A 10729-nucleotide genomic window follows, 5' to 3' on the forward strand; every position below is an offset into this window, starting at 1 on the left:
TTTTTTTTTTTTTTTTTTTTTTTTGTCAAACATGGATGGAATACTCATTAGGTATATATAAATGGAGAAAAATTCCAGTTAGGAAATTTGTCAGAAACTGCAAATACAGTAAATAAATTATTTTTAATTTACGACAAATTTTCGACTATCTTATTCTTATACATTCCCGACGAATTTCCAACAAAATATTATTATTTTAAGTTAAAAAATAAAATAAATATTAAAATTAATGTCATTATATATCTTCTATATTAACATTTTCAGTGCAGTTTTGACAAAGAAGACTTGAAGTTTGACTTTATTTACAAGTTATGCCATTATAATTAGATATTTTTAAAAATAAATTTATAAAACAAAAATATTTAATCAGCCGTTTTCCATTAATAAAACAAAAATTTCCTAATTTATCTCCTTATTAAATCAGAGATAAAATTTCTCATTTTCATTCTCCTAAAATATCTCTACAAAATCTTTATAATAATCGATTTCAGGATATAAATTTATGAGGAGTCTATAAATCAGCTACATTTGATTTTCTACATTCAATTCTAAAATATATTTTTCCCCCAATTTCTATATAAAAAATCGTATAAAGAAACAAACTAATGGCTCAAAATTAATAAAAATTAATCTAATAATATAAACTTGGCATATTCCCATATATATATATATATAAATTATGCGAATATGAAATTCCTAATTAGTTGCTAATGCATACAATCTATTGCGTGAAAAGGTGGACATATTCAACTTAATTTCTTGCCTATAAATAATGTTGATCCCTATTGTCAAGTTAGCATCACTAACGACATAAAAAGATGCACCGATTTGCTATGCTCATTTGGCAGTTGCACAGATGGGAACTGTGATGAAATATGTAGAGATGTCTAAGGCTTCTTCAAGCCATGGAGGGATCACCGAATCTGGAGCAGTCCCTGTGTCTCCCATGCCACAGCTGAATGATAAGGTTGCGACCTCTATGTTCTTTTGTTGATGGAAAACAGTCCACAGTAGCTGACTTTTCTAAGTTTTTATGCTTTATAAAATGCCTCTCCCCCTCTTTTTTTTTTACTCTTCTTTGGGTTCAATACCTTTTATTTTATGTTTGGTATACCCTTCAAATTCACGGGTTATATAGCTTCACGGGTTTGGATTAGTATTAATATAAATTTAAAATATCATCATTTCTCTGTATACTACGGGTTAAATCCTAATAAACCATCAAAATACACTTATACAATTTTATACACTAAAATTAACAAACAAATGGAGCTTATAATTTTCATATTTTTGTTTAAATGTATCGTCCCGCGGTATACCGCGGGTTAAAATCTAGTACTAATATTAATACACAATTAGAAAAAGTGGTAATGAAGACAATGAGATTACATAATTTTATCAAAATTCAAAATTTTTATATACTGATTTTTCATAAATAATGATAGAGACAAAAATAAACAATGCAAATTGGGAACCTGATTTAAATGACATGGAAGCAAGTGAAGTAGCAGATGGAGGACATATGACATAAATAAGAGTTAATATCGCATATATTTGAAGAAAAATCAAGGTGACTCTACTACGCTACCCCAACTATACTTCTTCTTCAATAAACACCCTAAAGTATTAGTTTCTTTTCTAAACATCCTAAACAATATTTTTCTCTATTAAATATCACGAACTATAATCTTTTTAAATTCCAGCACAATGGTTCTAAATTATGATTAGATTTAGTAAACCGGCGCGTTTTAAAAACCACAATTATGATAAGTAGACCAAAAAAATTGTACCTACACTAAATCTTCTTCTTCTTCATATCGACAATCCCAAATTTTAGGGTTTATATTCTCTTAAAATAAATGAACGCCAAAAAGTGTTTAAAAGTTATTTTTTCCAAGATTTTAGGAATCTGATTTTAAGATTGAACGCCAAAAACTACACATCCATGACATGTACATGAAAGTGAAGAGTAACATGTTCTAGAACAAGAGTGTGCTTGAGCTTACCAGTAGAACTGAAACGACCCGACCCATTTTTTAAATAATAATAATAATAATAATTATAATAATAAACTAGTGACCATATATCCAATAGCCACCTAACTACGTCCAAACCAAACAGCATAAAATTATCAGCAGATACCATTATCCATTAAATAATAATCCAATAATTCAATAGCAATATTAAACCAACCAACAGAATCATAAAACATCAACCATCAATCTAGCAATATTCTACTGACTCAACTGTAGCAATCTAACAAAAGCCAGATAACAACCAATCAAGCCACTAGAACATCCTGCTCTTCATTGCCTTGATTCCACGATCACATTTTGCATTTACCTGCAAAAGAAATAAGTGAAGAAAACGAAGACCCATAATCAACATCACTATATGAATGTCAAAAGAAGCATGACTGGATTAAATGGAAAGATGTTATACAAGTCGAACTTGATTCTCTTAATAAAAGAAATGTATTTGGGCCAATTTTGGCCACACCTAAGGGTGTAAAACCTGTTGGTTATAAATGGATTTTCGTTTGAGAAATGTAATGAAGAAAACGAGATAACTTGATACAAAGCTCGTCTCGTGGCCCAAGTTTTTTCTCAAAGACCTGAGATTGATTACGAGAAAACATATTCTCCCATGATGTATGCAATCATATTTAGATCTTTAATGAGTCTAGCGGCCGATAAAACTCTAGAAATGCGTCTCATGGATGTTGTAACGACATAATTATATGGATCATTAGATAGTGATATCTATATGAAAATTCCTGATGGATTTAATATGCCTAAAGCATTAACCTCTAAACCCAAAGAATTATGCGCAATAAAATTACAAAGATCATTATATGGTTTAAAGTAATCTGAGCGTATGTGGTATAATCGTCTAAGTGAGCATTTAATAAGGATATGTGAATTATCCTATATGCCCTTACGTTTTCATCAAGGAAACAATATCCGGATTTGTAATTATCGCAGTCTATGTTGATGATCTAAATATCATTAGAACTCAAGAGGAAATACAGAAAGCAATAAACTATTTAAAAGGAGAGTTTGAGATGAAAGATCTTGGACAAACAAAATTTTGTCTTGGTTTACAAATTGAACATTCTCATAAGGGAATATTTGTACACCAGTCCACATACACTAAAAGAGTTTTAAGAAGCTTTCATGTGGATAAAGCAAATCTTCTTAGATACCAATGGTCGTTAGATCACTTAATGTTGAAAAGTATCCCTTCAGACCACATGAAGAAAATGAGGAGATACTTGGTCCTGAAGTACCGTATCTAAGTGCAATTGGAGCACTAATATACCTTGCAAATTGCACTCAGCCTGATATATCATTTGTCTTTATCCTTTTGGCAAGGTTCAGGTCTCCCCTACACAAATACATTAGAGTGGGATAAAACATGTCTTTTGTTACTTTCAAGGGACTATTGATTTAGGATTATTTATCCTAAAACCCCAAAGGTTCAAATGGTGGGTTTTGCAGATGCATGATATTTATCAAATCCACACAAAGCTCGATCACAAACTAGATTTCTTTTTGTTTTTTTACTGTTGGGGGCACTGCCATATCCTTGCGCGCTCAAAAACAGACTTTAATAGCTACTTCCTCAAATCATGTTGAAATCATTGCACTCCGTGAGGCAAGTAGAGAGTGTGTATGGCTTAGGTCAATAAGTCAACACATTATGTCAATTAGTGGAATCAACGTAAATACTAAACCAACTGTCTTATATGAAGATAATATTGTATGTGTTGCTCAGCCGAAAGAAGTAAATATCAAAAGCGATAAATTCACATCCCTCCAAATTTTTTCTCATACACTCAAGAGCTTGAGAAGAATAAAAAAATTGAAGTAAGATATGTCTAATCATCTGATAATACAGTAGTCTCTTCACAAAGTCATTATCTACTTCGATATCTATATAACATGTCCATAATATTGGAATCGTCATCAACAAGACCTCTAAAGTGTTATGCTTTAGTCACTCTTTTTTACCTTACTATGGTTTTTCTTGATGAGTTTCGTAGAAAATATGGTTGTATTCTTTTTTACAATATCCATCGCAAAGACACAAATGAACTCCAAAGGAGAGTGTTACAAAAGTCAAAAACATATGCGTATATAAGTTATTATGGAGCCAATTGTCATAGATGTTTACAGCAGTAATTGTTTATATCTTTACACTATAAATATGAGCGTATTATTTCATATTGTTGTACGCACTTTTCTATATAATAAAAGACCGAACATAAAACTCTTTCTCTATTAACTTCTTGTATACATCTTTTTGCTTTTTTTGAGATCACTCATATGCTATAAAATTACTAAATTAAAAAATCAACTAATTTTTTCCTTCCAGATATTTCTTCAAAATAATTTCATTTCTTTCTTCTTCTTCTTTGGGATTTGCAATTTACAAAGTTATATATTCACTGTCACATAATTGTAAATCCGTTAAAAATATAATATTTTGACAATTAAAAATCAATTATGACGTTAATGATATATATGCAATGACATTGTTTGGAATACTTTGATTTGTGGATCAACATCACCGGACCAGATTCTGGTTCGTGAAAATTACACATCTGTGTTCGAAATGGGCTATGATTCTCGTATTGATCACGCTTTTACTCTTTTGGTCCTAAAACACTTTTTTCTCAGCTTAGATTGTGTCTGAACTTATTTGTTTAGGATTGAACAAGTCAACAAGTCAACGTCGGTAGAAATCCCACAACAACATCTACAAACACGTGTACACTATCTTCCTATTTACTCACCGGCACGTACCGGTAGTTTCACCTACAAGTAAAACTCATCCATTGCTTCAATAATGTCAAAAGTGTCACACATTTACACATAGACACTTTGCTCACAGTAATACCCAAATTCCACGGCACCTATTTGCCATCAAAATCAATAAACTAAGAAAAAAATCAAAACTTTATTACTACTTAGTTTATTGCGTTTTCCCGAGAGAGACGTAAGAAGGAAAAAAAAAAATCAAAACTTTATTATAATTTTTCTTTTTGGTTGGAGAATTTTACATAAAAGTTTTGTAGATTCTCTGATCAGAATCGTGTAAAAAAAGGGATTCTCTTTTTTTCTTACTTACTTATTGAAGAATTAAAGTAAGTAAAAATTAAAGTAAATAGTTTATTGTTTATTCTGTTTCCTTCCATTAAAATGGTGCAAGATTGTACAATTCTACTGTTTTTTTTTTTTAAACAATAATTGATTTAGTATTCTTGGAGGGACCCTTTTGTTGTCATAGAATTTACTCGCTGCGTTTTTTTTTACTGTTGTTGCTTTGTTCTTGTTGTTTGGTTGTTTAATTCTTGATGCTTTCTCTCTCGTTTTAGGTGAAGAAGTGTAGATCTCTCTCTCTCTCTCTTTCTCTCTTTCTCTCTTTCTCTATCTCTTACTCTCTCTCTTTCCTGACTAAGTTTTTTTGTGGTGAATATTGAAGAAAAGCTTTTGGAGCTATTTTTCTGGTGAATAAAAGTTTGGTTTTATTATCTTTTTTTTCCTTCTTCTGAATTTGTCTTTGTTTGCTTAGTTTTGAGTTATCAATTCAGTTCTTGATTGTTTTTGGGTGTGTAAAAGTGGTTTCTTTTTTACTTCTTTTAGTAATCTTTCTTTCCAATTCTAGTAACTTCACTGGTTCTTGAACCCTCTTTCAACTTTTCTTTTGTTTTTCAGATCTCTCTCTGTGTTTTCTGATCTTTCTGCAGTGGGAGCTTCTGAGTTAAACTAAAGAACAAGTTAGTTTTGATTGTACTTTTGGAATTTAATCTTCTTTCCTTTTTCCATTCTTGTGTGTTCTTGCTCTTAGACGACTTTGGTTGTCGTTTTGTGGACTTTTAAGCTTTTTTTGTTCATATGGGTTTGCTGGATCTTTGAGTTTACTTCATCTCATGGATCTTGATAGAAAAAGATGAATTTTTGTGATTGTTTCATAAGAAAGTTAGATTTTTTAGATACATAGATTTGATCATTTTGTGTATTGTTTTTTTTGTAGATGGAATCAGATTGCGAGTTTAGGCATTGGGATGAGTTAATCCCTGATGCTCTTGGTTTAATCTTTAGCCACTTACCTCTTCAAGAAGTTCTAACAGTGGTGCCTAGAGTTTGCAAAGCATGGAACAGAGCTGTTACTGGACCTTATTGTTGGCAAGAGATTGATATTGAGCTGTGGAGTAACCGTTGTCACCAGTCTGATCAACTTGATCGGATGCTTGAGATGTTGATCCCTAGGAGCTCTGGTTCTTTGCGAAAACTCTCCGTCACTGGCCTTCGGAATGACTCTATCTTCTCCTTCATTGCACAACAGTGAGTTGCTTTTTCATGAGTTTCCCCTGTTTCTTATGTATCATGATCGAATTGAGAAGAAGCTTTAAGTTGTTATTAGGTGTAATCTAGGTTTGTTGTGTTATATTATCTGAAGCTGAGTCTTGGATCTGTCTTTTTAGTGGTCTATTTAGTTGAGATTGGATCTGTCTTTGGATGAGATTGAAGCAACATGGCTTTTGTATCTATCATTTACTGACTAATACTTTAACATGTTTCCTTGTAATTTTTTGGTCAGTGCTGGTTCGCTTAAAACGTTGAAGGTGCCGAGAAGTAGTCTGACAAATTCGGGTGTGGTAAGCGTAGCTGAAAAGCTTTCATCTCTCACTTTCTTGGACTTGAGCTACTGCTGCAAAGTAGGTGCAGAGGCGATACAAGCCATAGGCAAGCACTGTAAATCCCTGAGAGAGTTTTGCAGAAACATGCATCCACTGGACGTAGCAAATGTTGTCTCTCACGACGATGAAGCTTATGCAATCGCCAACACAATGCCAAAGCTGAAGCGGTTAGAGATCGCATACCACCGAGTCAGCACAGAAGGAGTACTCAAAATCTTGTCTTGCTGCATCTTTCTTGAGTTCTTGGAACTTAGAGGTTGTTGGGACGTGCAGCTCGATAACAAGTTCTTCAAAGACAAGTTTCCAGATATGAAAGTGTTGGGTCCACGCGTGATAGGATTCTATGATATGATAAATGATTGGGAGGATTGCTGCTCAGATTATTTGTCAGATGGCTCTGATTACTTGGCTTGGGAGTTTCTTGAAGATGGTGTAATGGGAGAGTTCTATGAAGATGAGTTTGAGCATGGTTGGGATGATAATTTTTATGCGGACAATGCGATTTTAGACATGGAACTGCATATTTGGCCGCCATCTCCATGAACCAGGTCTTGTTAATGTTCGAAGTCTCTACCTAAAAGTTGCTTCTACTAGGAATGGTTTTAGCCTCTTATGTGTCTTGATCTATGTATGCTGCTTGAACTTGTGTGGCTTCTTTGTGTTATTCTAATTTAAACCGGGCTGGTTCATGGCTTTAATCTCTCTTAAGATATGTTTAGAATCAATCATATATATGTTTTGTGTGTATGTATAGAATTGGAGATGTCAAGTTGATGTATAAGAAACAAAAAGTAGTGAAGTAAAAAGGACAAGCTATTGAGGAAGAATTCAAATGAGATGGGGTCACTTTATCTATCTGTCATTTTGTGTAGTGTTGTGTCTTTTCTTCATTTAAGTCTCGGTCTGTTTTTATTTTTGTTACTTTTTTGTCAAAGTTTCACACTTGAATATAATTGAAAGGATCAAAGTTAACAAGTTGATCAATCATTAACCAATAACTCAACTTTGGCATAGTTTGCTAGCTTTGAGGCATTTGGTTCTGAATGTAGTCCTAAAAACTTGTTGGTATTGAGATTCCAAAACGATTGAAACAAAATAAAAAGAAGTATCATTAACCACGCGCACAGACACACACATACATGTGAATGAAAGAAGCTCAATTTTGAGATTTAGATTCTACCCTAACTAGAAAGAATCATCTAACTGCTTTGAGCCTATGTAAACGTTAAAATATCTTATATAAATAGAAGTGCAAAAGTTGAATCCAGCATAGCGGAACACAAAAACTAACAACAGAAAGACCAAAAACGAAGCTTACAACATGCATGACATCTAACGAGCCTCTCTTTTTTTATATGATGTGTTTATCCTCTTCATCTTATTATGGAACAGGAACCAAACTTGGAACGTAAACAAAGTTGGAAACACAAGGGTTACCTTTACCTTTACCTCTAAAGCGTTGTCTTGTCACAACTTTTTTTTCAATCCCACCCTGACCAAGTTCGTAATATTAGGAGATGTATATAGTGAGGTTATAATTGTAATTAGTATTAAGCTAAACCTTACTACTTAGCTGTATATACTATATAATCACCTAGCTAATAATATCATTCAGTATTCGCTCACATGGTATCTGAGCATTAAAAGATCCAAAAAGACCTAATTTTTTTTTCCAGCCGCTTCTTCTCTTCTTCTTCTCTTCTTCTTTTTTCCTTCGCCTCCACGTCTCTTTCTTCTTTTCTTACTGATGGCTGCTATCCATGAACTTGTTGCATCATCTGATGACACTTCTCTCGTTAATGTCAACATGTCCAATGTGACTAAATTGACCGCTACAAACTTCATGATGTGGAGTCGTCAAGTCCACGCTCTCTTAGATGGCTATGATATTGCTGGCTATCTCGATGGATCGGTCTCTCCACCCGATTCTACTCTTACCAACGGCTGTGTTTCAACACCGAACCCTGCTTACAAACACTGGAAACATCAAGACAAACTCATTTACTCGGGTCTCCTTGGCACCATTTCCGTCGCTGTTCAACCTCTCTTGTCGAAAGCCATCACCTCTCGTGACATCTGGGTGTCTCTGAAGGATACCTACGCTAAGCCCAGCCGCACTCATATCAAACAGATCCGTGACCAACTCACCCATTGGAAGAAAGGTACCAAAACCATCAAGGAGTATGTTCAGGGTTTCACCATAAGGTTTGACCAGTTGGCGCTTCTTGAGAGTCTGATCGCTCATGAGGATCAAATCGACTACATCCTTGGTGGTCTCCCAGATGACTATCGGCGTGTTATTGATCAGATCGAGGGTCGTGACACCGCTCCGACGATCACAGAGGTTCATGAAAAGCTCATTAATGAGGAACTTAAGCTTCAAACCGTGGTAAGTTCCTCTGTTCCTGTCACTGCGAATGCTGTCACCTCCAGGCCCTCGGGTGGTTCTTCTCACAATCGCCACCAGTCTCGCAATGGTTCTCTTGGTCAGCAACAACACTATCAGCGAGGAGATTCTCGTGCCTCGGGTCATGGCTACCAAGGAAGGTGTCAATTGTGTGGTGTCTATGGACATAGTGCCCGTCGCTGTTCCCAACTCCAAACCAGTGGTGGCTATCCTATGAACTAGGGCAATTACAACGGTCCTTCTACTTGCTATTCTCCATCGCCTATGACGCCATGGCAACCACGTGCGAATATGGTCATGGCTCCTGCCTACAATCCTGCCAATTGGATAATGGATTCTGGTGCTACACATCATCTCACTTTCGACATGGCCAATCTGTCCATGCATCAACCATACACTGGTGGTGAGGAAGTGATCATTGCGGATGGTTCGGGTCTTCCCATTTCTCAAACTGGTTCAGCATTACTTCCTACACCTTCTCGTAATCTTAAAATTATGAATGTCTTATATGTGCCAAATATTTGCAAGAATTTCATTTCGGTATATCGGTTGTGCAATGCAAATAACGTTTCGGTGCACTTCTTTCCTGCGTATTTTCAGGTGAAGGATCTCAAAACGGGGGACCCGGTTACTCCAAGGCAGAACTAGGAATGAGCTATATGAGTGGCCGGTTGTCAAAAATGTCATCACCAGTTTTGTTGTCACACCTCAACCGCGAACCGACCTCTCCTCTTGGCATTCACGACTTGGACATCCTGCTTTACCTATTTTAAAATGTATTGTTTCGCAGTTTGCATTGCCTATTTCTACCAACTCCAAACAATTCTCTTGTTCAGACTGTTATATCAATAAAAGCCATAAGTTGCCGTTTTATCTTAACACCATTGTCTCCACTCATCCTCTTGAGTATGTCTATTCTGATGTTTGGACATCACCTATTGTCTCCACTGACAACTACAAATACTATTTAGTATTGGTGGATCACTTCACGCGTTATAGTTGGCTTTATCCACTAAAGCAAAAATCACAAGTGAAGGAGGTGTTTGTGGCTTTCAAAGCACTGGTAGAAAATCGGTTTAAGCATCGTTTAACCACTTTGTATTCGGATAACGGAGGAGAGTTCATTACTTTGCGGTCATTTCTCGCTGAACACGGCATCAATCATCTCACGACGCCCCCACATTTGCCGGAACTAAATGGCATTTCGGTGCGCAAGCACCGCCACATCATCGAAACAGGTCTTGCGTTACTTAGTCATGCTTCTGTTCCTACGTCATATTGGCCATATGCATTTGCAACTGCTGTTTACCTGATTAACCGCATGCCGACGGATGTTCTTCAAGGTGTTTCACCATATGTCAAGTTGTTTAACCAGCCTCTCAACTACTTGAAGCTTCGTGTGTTTGGGTGTTTGTGTTTCCCTTGGCTTCGGCCATACACTGCCAACAAACTAGACAGTCGATCCGCCTCTTGCGTGTTCTTGGGATATTCGCTCACACAGAGTGCTTATCTCTGTTTGGATGTCCGCATAAGCCGTGTTTACACATCTCGACATGTTCAATTTGTTGAGCATCAGTTTCCGTTAGCTGCAAATCAGTCTCCGGCGACGGCTGAGT

General features: G+C 35.5%; 2 protein-coding genes across 6 annotated transcripts; both read left to right on the forward strand.

Moving 5' to 3' along the window:
- On the forward strand, window positions 5390-7561 carry LOC104736921 (F-box protein FBW2). Of its 5 annotated transcripts, none has more exons than XM_010457007.2 (4): window positions 5390-5512; window positions 5721-5782; window positions 6040-6350; window positions 6607-7561. In XM_010457007.2, the coding sequence occupies exons 3-4, from the start codon at window positions 6040-6042 to the stop codon at window positions 7247-7249; spliced, it is 954 nt and encodes a 317-aa protein (XP_010455309.1). In that variant the 5' UTR covers window positions 5390-5512; window positions 5721-5782; the 3' UTR covers window positions 7250-7561. The 5 variants fall into 5 exon arrangements, with proteins under 5 accessions (XP_010455309.1, XP_019090722.1, XP_010455306.1 ...); XM_010457008.2 differs by lacking the exon at window positions 5390-5512 and adding an exon at window positions 5559-5613; XM_019235177.1 differs by lacking the exon at window positions 5721-5782 and having other exon boundaries at window positions 5390-5522.
- Window positions 8454-9335, forward strand: LOC104738300. Its single transcript, XM_010458496.1, has one exon. The coding sequence runs from the start codon at window positions 8454-8456 to the stop codon at window positions 9333-9335; it is 882 nt and encodes a 293-aa protein (XP_010456798.1).

This window comes from Camelina sativa, chromosome 13 (assembly GCF_000633955.1).
Source record: "Camelina sativa cultivar DH55 chromosome 13, Cs, whole genome shotgun sequence".
Classification (NCBI taxonomy): Eukaryota; Viridiplantae; Streptophyta; class Magnoliopsida; order Brassicales; family Brassicaceae; genus Camelina; species Camelina sativa.

Coding starts and splice junctions, on each gene's coding strand:
- LOC104736921 (XM_019235177.1), top strand. CDS start 6,040: ATGGAATCAGATTGCGAGTTTAGGCATTGGGATGAGTTAATCCCTGAT. Junction 6,351..6,606: donor TTCTCCTTCATTGCACAACA/GTGAGTTGCTTT, acceptor TTTTTTGGTCAG/TGCTGGTTCGCTTAAAACGT.
- LOC104738300 (XM_010458496.1), top strand. CDS start 8,454: ATGGCTGCTATCCATGAACTTGTTGCATCATCTGATGACACTTCTCTC.